At 43.8% G+C, this 19,189-nt stretch overlaps 1 protein-coding gene across 2 annotated transcripts in view; it reads right to left on the bottom strand.

Annotated features, from left to right (window-relative positions):
* SH3GL1 (SH3 domain containing GRB2 like 1, endophilin A2) overlaps window positions 1-3,652 on the bottom strand; it is a 111,550-nt gene extending 107,898 nt beyond the window's left edge. The window contains exon 1 of one of the 2 annotated variants that reach the window (XM_072404910.1): window positions 3,481-3,652. In XM_072404910.1, coding sequence (XP_072261011.1) covers window positions 3,481-3,525 — 45 coding nt within the window. In that variant the 5' untranslated portion in view covers window positions 3,526-3,652. The remainder of the gene's footprint in view (window positions 1-3,480) is intronic. The other variant, XM_072404908.1, reaches the window with a different exon arrangement.
* Between the last annotated feature and the right edge of the window lie 15,537 nt (window positions 3,653-19,189).

A 19,189-nucleotide genomic window follows, 5' to 3' on the forward strand; every position in this document is an offset into this window, starting at 1 on the left:
TTTTTTGCCTTTGATTGCACTCTGCCAATTGCCTTACATTTTCTTGAAGGCATTATTACAGACTGGAAATTTGTAAAAGAGTCCAAAAAAAGTAAGCAAAAGGCACACTGTCGCAGAGCAATAAATACATACATCCAAATATAGCTCTGACATATAGCACAGCGCTGTACAGAGATGACTAGTGCACTCACATGGGTCTCAGTCATATGTATAGCAAGTTTGGTTGAAATGTCTCCATGCGTGTTCGAGTACACATACATCCAAATTTATATATATAGATTTATATAGCTCTGACATATACCATAGTGCTATACAGAGATCACTGAGCCAGTCCTATCAGTCTCTGTACAGAGGAGCTGACACTCTGCTGTCCCCCAGCGCTGCACGAAGATGACTGCTGCACTCACATGAGTCTGAGTCATACTGTATGTCTAGCAAGTTTGGTTGAAATTTGTTGATGTGTTTCCTAGTGATGGTGCTACATAGAAAGTTGGTTTGGGATGTCTCCATGTGTTTCATCCAAATATAGCTCTGTTATATAGCACAGCGCTGTACAAAGATGACAGGTGCACTCACATGAGTCTCAGTCATATGTATGGCAAGTTTGGTTGAAATGTCTCTCATGCATTTTCGAGTGATGGTGGAATATACATACACACATACGAATATATATATATATATATATAGATCTATCTCTCTCTCTCTCTATATATATATATATATAAAAAGAGAGAGAGAGAGAGAGAGAGAGAGAGAGAGAGAGAGAGAGAGATAACCAAAGATAAAATAAGATATATAAAGATAACCAAAGATCTATTGGTTGGCCCATGTCTACTTTCAAATTCAGAAAAGCACATTCACCCATTTCTAGTTAACATTTAGGTGCATTCACTGATCTTAAGCTGCATACACACTTCCAATTATAGTCATTGGAAAGGATCTTTCACGATCCTTTCTAATGACTAAAAACTCCATGATGCATGAACGATGCTGTACATACAGCATCGTCCTGCTCTATGCAGAGGGGAGGGGGAGAGCGACAAAGCACCACTGCATGCTCTCCCCCTTCCCTTGCATTACGATCATTTATCGTCCGTGGATCTGCCAGGACTGTCGTTCGGACGATGAACGATGCGCGCTGTACACACTTCACATTCTCGTCCGATATCGGCCCTGAGCCGAATATCGGGAGAGAACTATTGGAACTGTGTACGTGGCTTTAGTTTGGATAGAACAATGAAACAAGGACTTTTGTTGATAGATTCATTATGCAAATTGTTTAGATATATAGCCAGAAGTAACATTCACTTTGGAATATGATTACACACCATAGAAAAGGGAATGTGTTCTAAAACGTTTACATACTATACACAGAAAAAAATGAAATCCATTATTACAATATATTTAAAGTATATAATTAGTACAATTAGCATACAGTAGCGCATTCTGTCAGTACTATGCTCACCCAGAAGAAATCTCTCCAAGCTAAAAGGAAAGCTACTCTTAGGGGGCCTATTTATAAAGCTATGAATATGACATTCACTTAAAACAAGGAACAACCATCTAGGTCTATGTTTCAATGGCAGTAATCAAGGAATGTATCAGTAAATAGGTAAATTCACTGCTTTATATTTATACACCTTAAGGGGTATATCTCTAGGCAAAACTTTGCAAAGTCAAGTTTTAGGCTACATACACATGTGCAATAATTATTGTTGGAAAACGAACAATTAATGACCGATCGGCGATTATTCACAATTATTTTGAACGATCATATAGTGCACGATTCCGTACATGCTAAAAAGATAGGATCGTTGAAATATAATCCACCAATAACCTACAGACACTAGATGCAATCATTTGAACGATGCAGGAAGTGACATGTACTGGAGAAAGTGTACCGCAGAAACATGATCACTGAACGACTATACACAATAGATAGCGAACGATCTTCGCCCAATCCGATCTGCAAGGACGGTCGTTCATTTCCAGTGACATTCCTCGTTCATCTGTGTCATTGTTCACTTTTTTGTTAACGATTATCAGACGATCGGTCTTTAATCGCTCGCTTCCAACTATAATTATTGCACGTTTTTATGTAGCCTTAGTGAAGGCCTATTTCAAGTTTTTATTATTGTCTCCATCCCTGTTGTAACTCCTTTACTTGCACTAGAAACCAATGTCACCAAGAAAAATAAAAATTGGGGGAGAAATCACCCGGCCCCCTTGCCTTTGAACCTGTGCCCATAAAAGTCTGACAATAAATACACATTTATTTCTTGGACAATTGCATAATATTTCCTTTTGGTGCCTGGTTAATGGTTGCAAGGACCTGTGGTTAACTGTTACAGCATATTACATCCTCAACATGACTCCCAACCAAACTGTTTGGGAGCCTGTAGGAACCACTTTGTCCATAGATTTGCATGTAGTGAGTTGCATTGTTGAGACCGTAGGATTGTGTCACTGTTCATGAGTAAGGCTGGGTCTACACGGACGTTTAAAAAAACGCATGTAAACACTCCTACTGGGTTTATATGCGTTTTTATACACTTGTATTAGCCTTCTTAAGCTTGCCTTTAAAATACTGGAAAAAGCCTGCCACGGAAACTGCGGGACAACACCCTTTTGAAATAAATGGAAGCATTTACCCGCCTTTTCCTGGGTTTTTGGGTGTTTTCCAGAGGTAACACGTTTTAATTTTTTAAATATTAATAATAAACAGGATTTATAAAGTGCCAACATATTACGCAGCACTGTACATTAAACAGGGGTTTCAAATGACAAACGAATACAGACAGTGACACTGGAGGAGAGGACCCTGCCCCAGGAGCTTACAATCTAGAAGGAACGTTATTGATAATTCTCATAAACCTGCCCCAAGGAAACATTCTGGTGTAGATTGGTCTATTGGAATGCATAGGAATTTTTAACATGGGCTTTTAAAACCTCAGGTTAAACATCCGTTGAGACGAGGGGTCAGCAAAGTTTTATGGCCACTGGGCCATTTATTTGGTGGGCTGGAGCACACTAGGCCCAACCCGTCCTAATGGCTCCGCCGACCACCAGGGAACGCCCCCTAAAGAAAAATACCTCTCCTCCCTATGTATTGTGGAGGAAATTTACCTTCAGGGAGCTTTCCCTATTTACTGCAGCAGCGGAAGTATTAACGCCAGCCGCGGTAAATTACAAATAAACAGATTTGACAGATGTCTGATATTGCCACATTGCAGATCGCCCCATGGTGTGTGTATATACACACACAGTCATTAAAGATATCTATAGATGTAGATTGTACCTATACAATCAAATAATTGCCTCTCGTCACTTAAAATTGGTGGTAATAAAGTAAACACTCTTTAAACCCTCTTAAGTATACAAACAGAGAGCACTCCGCAAAGCTGTCCATATCACAAACCGCATGCCTATCTAGCCTTGCATATGGGAACCTCAAATGATCAACCCGCCCACTCTGCTGACCTGGCTAGCTTTGTAGAATTGCTTCTTAAGCCCGGCTACCGACATGGCTGCAGCTGTTCCACTGTACAACTCAAGAAATTTACTAAAGTGGTTTAAACTCGAGCCGTCCTAAGATCCCGACTCAGGAAATTACAAGCGTTCACTTCCGGTAATTGAAAGGAAACACGGGAGGGGGGGGTGCTACTATGTCTATTGAAGAACAACGGCTTGATTCTACTTTTAATACATTACTGTTTGTATTCCGTCGTTGGATTTACAAGTGACGTGGCAGGGTTGTCTACAAACTGCCCTTAAATTCAGGAAATAATCTAAAATGGTATTTAAATAAGTTGATTAAGCTTCTGTTGCAACTTTGATACCAATCAATGCAGGGGTGCAGTCGCAAAAAAAAGAGGACCCATTCAGGACTGTGTCAATCAAAGGGGAAAACACCTCCCCAGAGTGATGTCATGATACCAGCCCCCAGCCACTCTCCAATCGCAGGTTCAGACCGTGATTGTATCCAGATACACCCCGCCCACTGCTTGTGTCCTCTGAGATAATCCTACTTTAGGAATGCGTACTGCCAGCTGATTGGGACCTCATTGTATACGCCCAAACAGCTGTTTTTGTTCTGTCTGCGCTCGCATTTTCTATCTTTTTCGATGGGATTCGGCTTCAGTGTGAGACCCCAGTGGTCTATAGCCCTCGGAGATCAGCTGTGCTGCTCCCCGCCCACTTTGCACTGTGAAATAATCCTACCCTGCGTACACCAGCAGCATCTGTATGAGATCTGTGGCCATGCTGCTGTCATTACCCCCAATGTATACAGCTTTATATCTTTCACACTGATTGTTGTACAAACGTAAAATTTTCAGGGTACACAGGGGACTCCGAGAGCTGCTATTAAAATTATTTTAGTCCCCTAAACATAACAAGTTGCCAGATATGGGGTCCCAAAAATAAAATCCTAATAACAATCAGGGATCTTTTCTCATTAAAATGGCCCTAAAGTAAAAATAAAAAGATGACACCTTTACTTGCACAGATCTGTGACATATGCAGCTGTATTTGTCAGAAAAAAAAATATATGCTCATTGCACATAGGTAAGATCGCCATCTTTCTTTTTTCATTGACAGAAAAGTCCCTCCTGTGCATGCCTGTTCTTGAAGCCTCCTAGGATTCATGGTGTGCATATCCCAGGAGGCTCTGCGCTCACATTCAGCCTTTACTGAATCAGTGGCACTGATGACAGAAGGTCACTAATGACAAAAAAAAATTGTAAAAAGAAAAACAAAACAAAGGGTTATCTACCCTTCTATAAAAAAAAAAAAAAGTTGTGGTGATTGGCTATTTTAAGATCCCAAATGGAGTTTGCATATTAGGGACCCCCAGAGGCCACTTCCTTGGCATTGAGCATTAATGTACTGCAAATTGTCTGTGCACTGTGGTGTCTCAAATATAAATTTGCCCGCTCACCAAAGTTTAAGGTTTGGTTCAGACTGTCCGTGAGGTGGCGCTGCGCTTACCCCTTCCTCGTGCTATGGAACCCTGCCTAGGGCGAGACGCTCAGTACTACTCACTGCCGCCTGGAGTCAAATCTGCAGACGCTGCAGTGCGAGGGACTGAGCGGCTGGCGGGTTGCCTGTTACACATAGCTGGGCACTTACCTTCTTTAGAACAAATGCATGTTACCAACTGAAAATGTGGGAGCCAATAGGAAAGACTTTTTGTCAACAACCCCCCCCAATTACATTTTCATGTCTATCATATCATGCTACACTGTCACACATAGCTAACCCCTTACTCTCTCTATTTCACTGTAACATCTCAATGTAGATGGAGCTTTTATTGACACGTGTGAGAACAATCAAATGTGACTAAATCACACTTACCTTCAATCCCACAGAGCAATCTATCCGTTGGGAGGTTTCTTCCATCGAGTCCCACATTGTCCATATCTGTCTTTGGTCGGGCAGCCATCTTTTCCTCCTCTCTTCTTCCTCCTACGTCACCCGTACCCTATTGATGAAAGGGCTCCTTCTGCGCGAGCCTGAGATGCTCAGGCATGTGCAGAAGTAGCAGCCAAGAGCCTCCCAGGATGGGTGATGTAGGTATCCCAGGGGGTTACATAGTAGGTTAGGTTGAAAAAAGACATAACTTTATCAAGTTCAACCACTAGGGAAATAAACATATCCCAGATATAAAACCCTATAAGACATAGTTGGTCCAGAGAAAGGCAAAAAAAAAACTGGTACAATTTGCTTTAACAGGGGAAAAAAATTCCTTCCTGATTCTATGAAGCAATCAGATTTAAAATCAATAGTCACTGTTATTTTTACTTTAAAGCCTTAATACAGCTATTCTGTATTGAACCCAATACAAAATGATTTGAATTTCCCGCCGCTATGTCCTGGCCTCACCGACGCATGTACCAACGCCGTAGATTGACTCTGCACTTCGTGGCTGGAGATCGGAGGAGGCAGACGTGTCCCCAGGACCTGCGGGGACCAGCAGGACACCGGGGGACAGCGACGGAACAAGGTAAGTGGGTTTTAACCTGCTTTTAGGTACCCCGAGTCTGACTCGGGAGTACCGCTTTTTGCAAGTAAAATCGACCTCGAGTCAGACTCGGGATTACCGCTAGAAGGGTTAATAAAAGAAAGTACTTTGCTGGCTTTAGATATTGCAGCTTGGCATTGCATGCTGTTAATAAATCTATGATCTACCAGAACCCCCAGATCCTTTTCCATTTTTAACTCCCCCAAATGTATTCCCCCTAGACAGTATGAAGCATGTATGTTGTTAGCCCCCAAGTGCATAACTTTACATTTATCTATAATAAATGTCATTTGCCACTTGGCTGCCCAGTCAAACAGTACATCCAGGTCTGCTTGCAGATTATAGACATATAATGGACTTAATTCCATTACAAAGTTTGGTGTCTGCAAACACAGAAATGGTACTTTTAATCCCAAACTCTATATCTATTATAAAGATGTTAAACAGTAAAGGTCCCTACACTGAACCCTGGGGTACACCACTAATAACAGACCATTCAGAGTATGAATCATTAATTACAACTCTATCCATTTAGAGATTGAATTTTCCAAACCTATTGACCCTAACTTGAATATTAACCGTCTGTGGGTTACAGTGTCAAATGCTTTAGCAAAGTCCAAGTACACTATATAAACTGCTACTCTACTGTCTACCTGTTTACTTCCTCATAAAAAGAGAGTAAATTTGTTTGACAACTTACGTCTTTCTTGAAGCCATGCTGATTATGACTTATAATAATATTTGCTGACAGGAACTCCTCTATGTGGTTCTTTATCAAGCTCTCTAGGACCTTTCTAACTATGGACGTTAAACTAACCGGTCTGTAGTTACCTGGTAATGACTTTGCTCCCTTTTTGAAGATTAGGAACCACATTGGCCTTACGCCAATCCATCGGTACCTTGCCAGTGATTAAAAAAAAAAAAATTAGAAATAATAGCTTTGAAGACATGTGTATGTAATCCATCGGGTCCTGGTGCTTTGTCAACATTAATTTTTCCCAACTGTTTCTCATAAAAATTCTGAGTTATTGTGACTCATTTGAGCTCTACACACTTTGTGTACACAGAGCTAAAAATAAAGTGTTTAGTAAATCTGCCTTTTCTTTATTGCTAGTTACCAACCCAGCAATATCCTTTAAAGGGCCTACATGCTCAGATCTGACTTTTTTGCTACTAATATTCTTTAAAAAAAAATGGGGGGTTTGCCTTACTTTCCTTTGCAATCTGTCTTTCATTTTGAAGTTTTGCACATTTTATCTCCTTTTTACTTCTTTTGTTATGATCTTTATAGTTTTAAAAAGATGAAGGTGATCCTTCATTTTTATATTTTAGGAATGCCCTTTTCTTTTTCCTTATAGCTTTTTAACATCAGCTGTGAGCCACAGGTTTAAATTTTAGCCATATTTAAACTTATTACCCATTGTAATATCATTTTCAGTGTGCTTTTGTAGAACAGACTTGAAACATTCCTATTTCTGTTCAGTGTTCTTTGAGGACAATATTGTCTCCCAGTCCAAGTCACAGAGACCCGCCCTTAATAATTGGAAAATTTGCTCTCTTAAAACTAAATGTTTTTATCTTTCCTGTTTTTGCTTCCTGTTTACAGCTTACATTAAATGAAATCATATTATGGTCACTGCTACCCAGATTCTCTTTTACATGCACGTTTGTTATAAACTTTGCATTGTTAGAAAGAACTAGGTCCACCAGAGTATCATTTCTAATTGGGGCTTCTATAAACTGTACCATAGAATTATCTTGTATTAAATTCACAAATTTCCTCCCTTTTGATGTTCCTGTATTGCCATTACTCCAGTCAATGTTAGGGTAGTTGAAATTTCCCATGATTAAAACACTTCCACTTTTTTCTGCTTTTTCTATTTGTGCTAGTATTTGATTTTCTATTTCTTCTTTAGCACCGGGGGGCCTATAGCAGACTCCAATATTTAATGGTGTGTTATTCAACCCCACATTCAACTCCACCAATAATGCCTCAACCCCATTGCTTATTCCATGCACAATTACTTATTTCACATTCACTTTTAGATCACTTCTCACATACAGACAGACACCACCACCCTTTCGTTTGACTCTGTCTTTATGAAAGAGAGTATACCCAGAGTATGTGTATACACTCATTAAGGCTTCAACCCCCCCCCCCCTTTTTTTGTTTGCTAGACTTCTAGCATTGGTGAACAGACTCTTTAAACCATCACTGCTTTTAATATCATTGTTTGCCAAATCCTTTTGTTTTTAGTACAACTAGTACTGCACAATCCAATGTTTGTTTGTAACATGGAAGCTCTATATATTTATCCATAACCCTCCCCCCAACTATCCCCAATCCATTCTCCACTAGTGGCTGACCCCTGACTAACCTTTCTGCCACCTTATTTACCTGTCCCACCCCCCTCTGTCCTAGTTTAAATATCACTCCACCATTCCCCTAAATCTTTCCCCTAGCACAGCAGACCCCCTTTCATTTATGTGCAAACCATCTCTGGCATACAGGTTGTACCCCAATGAAAAGTCAGCCCAGTGCTCTATGAACCCAAACCATTCCCTTGTGCACCATGACTTAAGCCATGCGTTTAGCTGTCTAAGCTCCCTCTGGTTTTCCTGTGTTGCGCATGGCACAGGCAATATTCCAGAGAACATAACCTTGGAGGTCCTTTCCTTCATCTTGAAACCTAGCTCTTTAAAATGATTTTTAAGGATCCTTTACCTTCCAATTATCTTGTCGTTGGTTCCAACATGGGTCAAGACAGCTGGGTCTTGTCCAGCCCCTCCCAGTAATTTGTCCACTCGATCCACCACATGCCAAACCCTGGCACCAGGGAGACAGCAAACTATTCGGTTGAAGGGATCCGGACGACAAACTATTCTTTCCGTCCTCCTGATCATGGAATCCCCTATGACTCCCCGGCTGTTAGGGATAGCAGTAACCTCTAGAGTTGCCACCACTGGGTCTGCCGCCTGCACATCTTCACATACGTTTGCAAATATGTTGGGGTGCTCAAACACAGGGCTGGCCATCCTTTTATGGGAGCTCCTACCACTCCCTCTAGCTACAGTAACCCAACTCCCTACATGTTCATCTTGATTAACCTCTCCACCCTCCACATCTAAGCCATTAACTGCCTGCTCAGTGAGCAGGAGACCCCTCTTAAGGTGATTGACTGATCTCAGTGTTTGTCAGCCTTCAGGAAGGAGAGCTCTGTTTGAAGGAATCTTGATGGTGATTAACCGGGAGATCACACACACATATATCAGTTAACGGGTAAATGTCCCTTTTAGTTTATTTGCAGAAAAGATAGTGGTAAATGTCCAATGATCTTGCGGAAAAACAGTAGAGGCAAATGTCCAAAGACTGGGCTGATAACAGAGCTGGTCAATGTCCAATGACTTTGCAGGTAACAGTGGTGATAATAGATTGCAGACAAACCTTGGAGGTCATACACAGATGACCAGATAGAGAGTGGAGGAGCAGGAACCAAGAAGTTGTCAGGATCAATCCACACTAGAAGGAAATCATGGAGCCTTCATATAGTACCGTCCTAGTCTAGACATAGGTTTGTGACAGCACCCCCCCTTTTAAGGGCGGCCTCCTGGACGCCCTCTGGACTTGGTTTCTCTGGATGCTGCAGGTGAAAGTCATTCACTAACCGGGTGGCATGTACTGATGTCGCAGGTTCCCATAAACTTTCCTCTAGTGTAAACCCTTTCCATTTGATAAGGTATTGTATGCCTTTACCTCTTCTTCGGGAGTCCAGTATTCTCTCCACCTCAAGCTCCTCTTCTCCCTCCACGAAAATGGGTAGAGCTTCTGCCGTTTGGACTCTGCCCGGGTTCACCTGCTTTACCAGAGAGACATGAAAAACGGGGTGCACTTTCATGGTGTGTGGAAGGAGTAATTGATAGACCACTGGATTGATCTGCTTTGTGATAGAAAATGGACCCACGAACTTAGGACCCAACTTCTTTGAGGGGCAATGTAACCAAAGGTGGGCACCAGAGAGCCAGACCTTATCCCCGATCTTGAAATTAGGGTGAGGTCGCCGATGTCTGTCTGAATACTTCTTGTACCGTTCTTGTGCCAGTTTTAAGTTCTGCTGAAGTTCCTGATGAACATGCTTCAGTTCTGACGTTAACTCTTGTACTGCTGAAACAGATAGACTAGGCGTTAGGTCAGAAAACATGTTTGGGTGATACCTAAAATTGGCGAAGAAGGGAGACATCTTGGTAGAGGTGTGCATTGCATTGTTAAGAGCAATTTCAGCTAAAGCATGCTAAAGCTATGAGCAATAGCAACAAAGGTACTGCTCCAGTACCTAAATAATGCACTCTGTTTGGCCATTGGTTTGAGGATGATAGGCTGATGAGAATGCCACATCGATCTGGAGACGCTGGGGCATTACACAGCCCGAAGGGCATTAATAGCTACTCAAAATGCCCCTACCGAGAGTGGAAGGCAGTCTTCCATTCATCCCCCTGTCTGATGTGGATCAAATTGTATGCCCCGCGAAGATCCAACTTGGTAAATATTCTTGCTGTACGGAGCCATTGGAATAATTCAGATATCAGAGGAAGTGGGTATCGGTTCTTGATGGTTATCTGAGAAAGTTGCATGAATCCCTTGGCGAGGCTTTCTTCAATGTAGGTTTTTAGTGCAAGGAGTTCTGGATCGGAGAGTGGGAAAATATGGCCATAGGGGATAGTAGACCCTGGCAATAAATCAATGCGGCAGTCATATGGCCTATGAGGGGGCAAGGTATCACCCCCTTTTGGATCGAATCGGATGATGATGTGATGCCAGGGCGCCGGTCCGTCTTGAGGCGATTACTCAGTTATCTGCTTTTAAATTTTCGCCCGGGTCCCAGGATTTCTGCATGGTGCATCACATCTAACTGCTGATGCGTTCACCAATAGTAAATTACGGGGGTGATGCCAGCAGCAATTTCCCGCTGGCATCACCCCCAGAATTTACTATAGCTGCTCACATCACCTGGAGAATATGACGTTCGCAGCCTCCGTGATGCGAGCAGCTTCGTTAGTGGTTTCAGGAGAATGAGCAGGGCGGGGACATCCCCATCACTTCACCCGGCAAGATGTGACATCTTCCGGGTGATGCGGTGAAGTGATGGATTCTGGGGGCGTGAAATTTTAAAAGCAGATTACTATGTAACTTGCTTTTAAATTTTTTTTTACTGTAAAATACACAATAAAACACAAAATAAAAGTATAAAGACACATTTTAGTGCACCAAGCATCATTGCCCAGTGCCCTGATTTACATTTTGCCCACTATTAGCCCTGACCTTGATCTGACCTTTTGATGGCTTATAAATCACTTCCTGAATTTATCATTTCATCACTTTGTCTTTGACCTTGATTGTTCCTGTCCGATTGCTGGAGACCACATGGCATCCAAAAGGCATCTCGCCGGTGCAAGCGCTCTTTTGGAGGAATTTGAAAGCAGCGATAGTGATTTGGAGTTCCTTATGGAATCGAGCGATAGTGATTCACCAGGAAATTTGTCAACAGACAGCGAAAGTGAACTGAGCGACAATTCTGAAGTTAAGGTCAGTGCTGAGCGCACATGGTGCTCCATTGACCTTGATGTGGACCAGGCAGCACCGCTAAGATTTCCATTCACCGGCGCACCTAGGATGAAAATTGAGGCTGAATGCGGCGACCCCCTGGCATACCTGAAGTTGTTTTTGACCGATGAAGTTATCAAAAAAATTGTTGCGGAGACAAACAGGTAAGCCGCTCTTGTGTTTGCTAACTTTTTGAAATTTTTTGCTAATTTTTTTTATGCAAACATGTGTGCTGCTCTGTGTTTGCTAACTTTTTTATTTTTTTTTTAATGCCAACATGTGTGCTGCTCTGTGCTAATTTTTTGAAATTTTTTGCTAAATTTTTTTTATGCAAACATGTATGCTGCTCTGTGTTTGCTAACTTTTTCATTTTTTCTATGCCAACATGTATGCTGTTCTGTGTTTGCTAACTTTTTGAAAATTTTTGCTAATTTCCTTTATGCAAACATGTATGCTGCTCTGTGTTTGCTAACTTTTTAAAAAAAATTTTGACAACATGTATGCTGCTCTGTGTTTGCTAACATTTTGAAATTCTTTGCTAATTTTTTTTTTTTTATGCACGTACGCTGGACAACAACAAGGCGATCCAAACCTGAGGTTTGCCAGAAGCAGAAAGTGGGAACCTGTGACCAAGGATGACATTTGGCTGTTTTTGGACTTGGCGATTCTGCAGGGAGTTATGGGCAAACCTGTGCAGAAGTGGTACTGGTCCAAGACTAAATTGATTGCCGCTCCATTCTTTGGCACAGTCATGCCAGAATACCGATTTTCTCTCATCATGAAGTACCTGCACTTTGCAAACAATGAAGAATTTGATGAGACCACCCATCCTGCACCAAAACTGAAGAAAATTTGGGAAGTGTCTCTACAAAATTGATGATGATTCTACATAATTTCCAGCAAACCTAAGTGCCAGAAAGAGATGTCAGCATTGACAAAAGTCTAATGGCTTACAAGGGGAGGCTCAGCTGGGTGCAGTACATTGCATCAAAGAGGGCACGATTTGGCGTAAAAACGTATATGCTGTGCGAATCATCGTATATGCTGTGCGAATCTTCAGTGCTATCCCTCATTGAGCCATTGCTAGGTCAGGGCTATTGTGTAACAAGTGACAATTTCTACACCTCTCCTGAGCTTTATAAGTTCCTTCTGCAACACAGAACAGATGCCTATGGAACCGTTAGGGCTAACCGGCGCAACCTGCCATCACTGCTTGGAAAAGGGAAGCTGAAGACAGGAGAAATAGTTGCCTTGCAGAAAGGCAAAATGATGGCCCTGAGATGGCGTGACAAGAAAGATGTGTGCCTGATGAGTACTGTCCATGAGTACTGTCCACACACAAAACGTGGGAAAGAAGTAATGAAGCCACAGGTGGTGATTGACTACAACAACACCATGGGAGGTGTTGACAGAGCTGACAAAGCAATGACATTCTACCCAGAGATGAGAAAACAGCAAAGGAAGTACTACAAAAAGATTTTCAGGCATCTAGTTGAGCAGTGCCTATGGAATGCCTACATTCTGTACAATAAAAATAGCCAGAGACCTGTGAATGATTCAGACTTTATTTTGCAAGTTTCCGAATCCATAGTCAATAACCACCAAACACCATCAGTGGCTATGACTAGACCTGGTTGTTGTGCTTCCACTGTTGTCAACCCAGAACGCCTTACCGGTCGTCACTTTGTTGAATACATCCCACCAACCCAGAAAAAGGCAGACCATGACAGAGGAAGGAAGAAACGCAAAGGTTCTTTTGTCCTGACTGTGATGTTGAACTTTGTGCAGCACCCTGCTTCAAAATCTACCACACCCGAGATGTCTACAAAAATGTAAATATTTTTTTTTCTTTAATCTACATCACCCTTGTTTGGAAAATTTCAGTGGGAAATTTTTGATAAAATACTTTTTTTTTGATAAATTAAATTGTTGTGGTCTATTATTTCATTATTTTTTATAATTTTGATTTATATTTATGTATTATATTTTAATTTATGATTATAATATAATAAATAAATATAATTATTATACCCCGGAGTTAATCCTAAGAATTACAGGCCCACAATATAAACAAAAATTTCTATGCAAAAAAAAAAAAATAGCATCACTTTTTGCATCAAAAAACCGACAGAATTAGAACGCTAGGGGGGTTAAGTATGCTTTATTATACTTTGGGATGAGTCACATAGTAAGTGTGATTACCCCCATCCCCCACCAAAATTTCATTACCACTATCATTTCATGGTGCCCTTTCACATATAAATGTCCCTTTACGTTCTTTGAACCCCAATGCACACATTTTATTGGTAAATTTATAAGGTAGAAAGTCTCTGGGTTGTTTCTAGGTAATTCTGTTATTCATTTTACTGTTATAAACTCATGCGGCACATGAAACATTTAGAATAATTTGATTGTTCCCACATATAAAATAGCTCCATCTTTAGCGAGATGTTACTGTGCAATTGGGGTTCATAGAGAGTAGGGGGGTAGCTATGTGTGACCGGTTAGCATGATATGGTGGGTATACCATTTTATTCGGGGGAGGGGAGGGATGGGGACAAAAAGTGTTTCCCATTGGCTCCCACAGAGAATATAAGTGCCCAGCCCAGTTCTGTGGCATTGGTCGGTGTCAACTTTGTTTACTGGCCCTGATTTATCAAGCAAGCGCGCGTAAGCTCGCTGTGCATATATACGCGCCGATATACGAGGCGTATTGCCGCGAGTCGGAGCTGGAGCCTTGATAAATGAGCAATAGGGCTAGAGAATACACCAATTTAGGCGACTGGTTTGCAGCTGCGCTCTTCAGGAGGATCTGTTAAGCTCTGTCAATCGTGAGGTCGGAGCAAATATTTAGCGTACACCTGCTCCCTGTTCTGTGCACATCTACAGTCCATTACAGGTCGGTTTAAATCTTTAATGCCTTATCTTCTTTTGGGTAAGTGCTACATTTTTATGTTACATTATACTCATTCACAAAATTGATTAATTTATTGTTACATTTTTTGCATTGTTTTGATTTGCTTGCAACACTGCAAACTAATTTAGATCAAGCTGTATATTATCTAATTAGCACTTTATAATTTGTCATCACACAATGGTATGAATGTAACAAAAATATCACCAAGCATTTGTGCTTGATTGAGTTCCCGCAGGCCGTGCCCCACTCCCACCTCCCCCCACCCCACCACTTTACCCCCAAACACACACTGAGACAAAAACTGAGTTAAATGGCCCCTTTGGGCCGTTTATTAACAAATAACTTAAATATTAACTTGTTTATTAAATAACCATAAAATAACCATAAATAACAATATATAAACACATAATCAACAAATAATAACAAATTACAAATAATAACAAATAACTGTAACTGTAACATTAATAAAACATCCTTTTCCTAAAACACACCCCCTGGTTACTGGTCCTCGAAGGCCCCACTATTGTAACCCCTTGCACATAATGGGTCTGCACCGCCGTAATATGTAATGCTCCCAGCCGCACCTCAAGCTCGGGAACGATACCAGCAGCACTCGCAGCCCTACCACAAAACAATTTAACATTCCCAACAACAACCTTACCGAGGGTCCCATACCATAGATGAGACCCTCACCCCCACTGAAACAGTCCAATACAACTCCTTCCCTCGAGGACCTCACCGCCTCCGCGCTACAAGAGCGACACCTTGCCCTTATGCGCCTAGCCACACCCTGACAGCTCTCTGAATTCCTTCCTGCAACCCTAGACACCACAGATCCATACCCAAATCAGACAAGTGCATCCCATCAGCCTCCAAATACAACCCTAAGTCCCCTTCCAACTCCCTATGCAGGACTACCAACCCCCCATTCTGTGCCACAAAGCCCCCCACCGATTTGTTAAGCTTAACCCTAGCTTTATTCACCCGGGCCACTGACCGTGCACCTCGCCATTGTGTCCTGGCCACCACATCGGACCAGACCACTATGACACCCGGCAACAAAGTAAGCAGTCTAAGCAGGTCACACCTAATGTCCCTGGATAATTCCCTAACTGGCCTCCTCCCCAAATCATTCCCCCCACGTACAACACCAACACATTTGAACTCCTATCTCACTGCAAATACCGACGAACCTCTGCCAGCAGCCTACTCCATTGCATCCCGGGCACTCCAATCCACCGAATTACAACTTCGGCAGGAGGGAAACCCAGCTGCCGCCCATCCGGCCATAATGCTGCTCGTCTGGCACTGGGAACCACCTAAAACAGAATAACCTAATTATGCACAACAAGATACCTGCCATCCCTTATGAACCCCCCCTCCCCCCCAGCCCATCACAGCATATGAGGCCGCACGTATGACCTAAAACGATGAGATTCCCAGCGACCAATGCACCGAATACCCTAAATGAGTGCAAGGAAAATGTTCCGGCCTCCACCCCCTCCTCCCATAAACATCTTCTAAAAACTGCCACAAACTGATATTTCGATAAAGCCAAACCATCAGCGTGCACCAACAAGGGCCCACCCCCCCAGGCCTAATTGCCAAAAATTCCCTCACAGCCTCCACTGGACACACCAAACCCCCACCCAAACTCTTTAAAACAATATCCACCCCCTTACCCCCCTGGTCTGTTTCTGACCTGGCCAGACGAATCCTAATATGCTCACCGTCACACTCCACATCACTCACCTGAATCCCTCCCGGCTTCGTTTTTGCCTGGCTGACCAGCTCCCCAATTCTAAAAGCCCCAAAAAAGGCTAAAACGAATGCCACTCTGAACAACGCCCTCTCATAACTATTACTACAGATCCCCTGTAACCTCTTCACCAATGCTATCAACAAGGGGAATGACACCGGCCTTCTCCCATCCATTTTTACTCTCCCCTTCCTAAATCCCTTCACCACCCCTCGCACTAAAAACTCCTTACTCAAATCCTTCAACCCCATTAACTTGAACAGGAAGGCCAAGCCGGCTAATTTTTTACTCATAACAGCCACGGACACCCCCTCTCAAAACAGCGACACAAAAAATAAATCAGCACCCCCTAAAATCCTCTTCTGACCTGGCCCCCCCGCATTCCTCACAGAAATCCCACCATTCTTTCCATACCGCCGAATACGCCAACCATGTAGCCAAACTCACTGAACGCCGAATCATACCCACTTCGATGCCAAGGGGATCTTCCACAGTTCCTGAGGGCATGGGACACCTTGCGCTCCGCCCCTGGGACCAGCTGCCGGAACCGCTTCCACTGAAACTGAGACAGCTATAATGTTAACAGTATGAGGGATATACACAGCAGCCACCCCAATGTTCCAGCGAAGGCAACAAAAAAACAACTGCCTCAACAAGCTAATCACCGGCGGTGAAGATGCAAAATAGGCATTCAGCGCCCGGACCACACCCAAATTGTCACAGCAGAACCTTATCCGTTTATTTGCAGGCTCCCCACCCCACAACTCCAGCGTTACTACAAAGGGGAACAGTTTTAAGACCGCCAAATTCGCCAACAAACCAGCCTCCCTCCACGACTCAGGCCAAGGCTGAGCACTCCATTTACCCTGCCAAAATGCCCCGTACCCAGATGCTCCTGCCGAATCTGTAAATAACTCCAGGTCCGCATTCCAAACCGACCCCACTAACCAAACTGACCTCCCATTGTACTCGTTAAAAAATCTCCTCCAAACCTCTAAATCCTCCCTCATGTCCTTGCACAGATGAATAAAATGCCCTGGGCAACTTACCCCAGCTGTAGCCGCCGCCAAGCTCCTCGCAAATATCCGCCCCATAGGCATGATCCGGCAGGCAAAATTTAACTTGCCCAGGAGTGACTGCAAGTCCCTCAACATAAGTTTTTTTCTGTCCACCGCCCTTGCCACATCAATCTGTAATGCCTCCAACTTGTCTCCTGGCAATCAACACTCCATCGCCACGTTGTCAATTGTGATCCCCAGAAAAACCAACTCCGTCGTCGGGCCCTCTGGTTTATCTTTCACCAAGGGCACACCAAACTTGTCTGCCAAGAAATCGAATGTCGCCACCAACACCCTACACATCGCCCACTCAGGTGGCCCGATGAAAAGAAAATCGTCCAGGTAATGGATGACCGAATCTACCCTGGCTACCTCCTGCACTGTCCATTCCAAAAACGAACTAAAAGTTTCGAACAGCGCACACGACAAAGAGCAAACAGCGGTCCACATAGAATGCTCCTTCCCACGTGCAACCCAAAAAACGCTGACTATCCGGGTGCACCGGTAATAACCGAAAGGCCGCCTTTGCTAACAGGGCTCCTCTGCCATACTTACGCACCCATTTCAGTGCGCTGTCGAACGGCGTGTAGGATACGGAACAAAGGCGGGGGTCAATCGCCTCATTCACTGACGCACCGGCCGGGAAAGACAAATGGTGAATGAGACGAAATTTGTTTGGCTCCTTCTTGGGCACCACCCCTAAAGGAGAAATCACCAAGTCCCCCACCGGTAGCGCTGGGAAGGGCCCCCCATCCTGCCCAATTCCACCTCCTTCCTTATTTTTTCTCCTACCACCTCCGGGTGTAATCTTGCTGACTTCAAATTCCTTGCCACTGGGGGGAGTTCCTTCAATGAGCAAGGAAACCGAAAACCCTCTGTGAACCCCTCTTTCAAGAGCTTAGCAGCCGCCTGGTCCGGATACCCACTTAGGAAACCCTGCATTGGACCTACCTTCACCGGCGTCATCCCTGTTTCCAGCGGCGTCTGACCCCTTTTACCACCTGCTCGAAAACAGCGGGCTGCTCCATGCATGCCCCCGCATTTTGCACATTCATGCTTGAAACGGCAGGCCTGGCCGAACTTGCAGCCCCCTTCATTAAATGGCCAACACACCCCCTTCTTACAGAAGGCCGAGGGCCCGAAAGGTGACGGACCACCACCCCCCCCAAAAAGGGCTGCATGCCCCCGCTCCTCCCCGGCGTCATCAGCTTCATCCACAATCCAATGTCCTTGTGGTCCCACCGAATCAACAAACGAAAAGCTTTCCTTTGCCTCGTCATATCTGAGCTACGCCAACCCCCATAAGTCCTATGAGCCTCCCCAATGGCATTCAAATAACAGAAAAGGGCCGAGCAATGCCCAGGTTCCTTTTCTCCCAACACACTAGCGAATATCGCAAACGCTTGCAACCAATTAGCAAACGTCCACGGGATCAACTTGTACCGCTTCAACTCCTCTTCCTTCCACCATTCACCTTGCAACCGATCCAATTGAAAACGCTCCAGCGGCAACAATGTAAAAAGATACGCATACTCACCTTTCCAGATTTGCTCCTTCATCTCCTGCTGCAAGTGCGCCCCCAGCGGCCCTTCAAAACACACGTATACCCTTTTGCTACATCACATACAGCCGTTGTCGCCAACTCACCTGCCTGGGGTGGTCCCCCTGCCGTCGTGGCTCCCGTGTCAATGGTGTCCTGTCGCGGCCCTCCCCCTTCTGCTCTGCCCCCCTGTGCTACTTGCCCCCCGCCCCCTTCTGCCCCCCTGTGCTACTTGCCCCCCGCCCCCACCGCTGATCCCACACCTGGAGTCCTCCCCGAGTCCCCCACCCCCCC

The sequence above is a fragment of the Pyxicephalus adspersus genome, chromosome 3 (genome assembly GCF_032062135.1).
Source record: "Pyxicephalus adspersus chromosome 3, UCB_Pads_2.0, whole genome shotgun sequence".
NCBI classification, from domain to species: domain Eukaryota; kingdom Metazoa; phylum Chordata; class Amphibia; order Anura; family Pyxicephalidae; genus Pyxicephalus; species Pyxicephalus adspersus.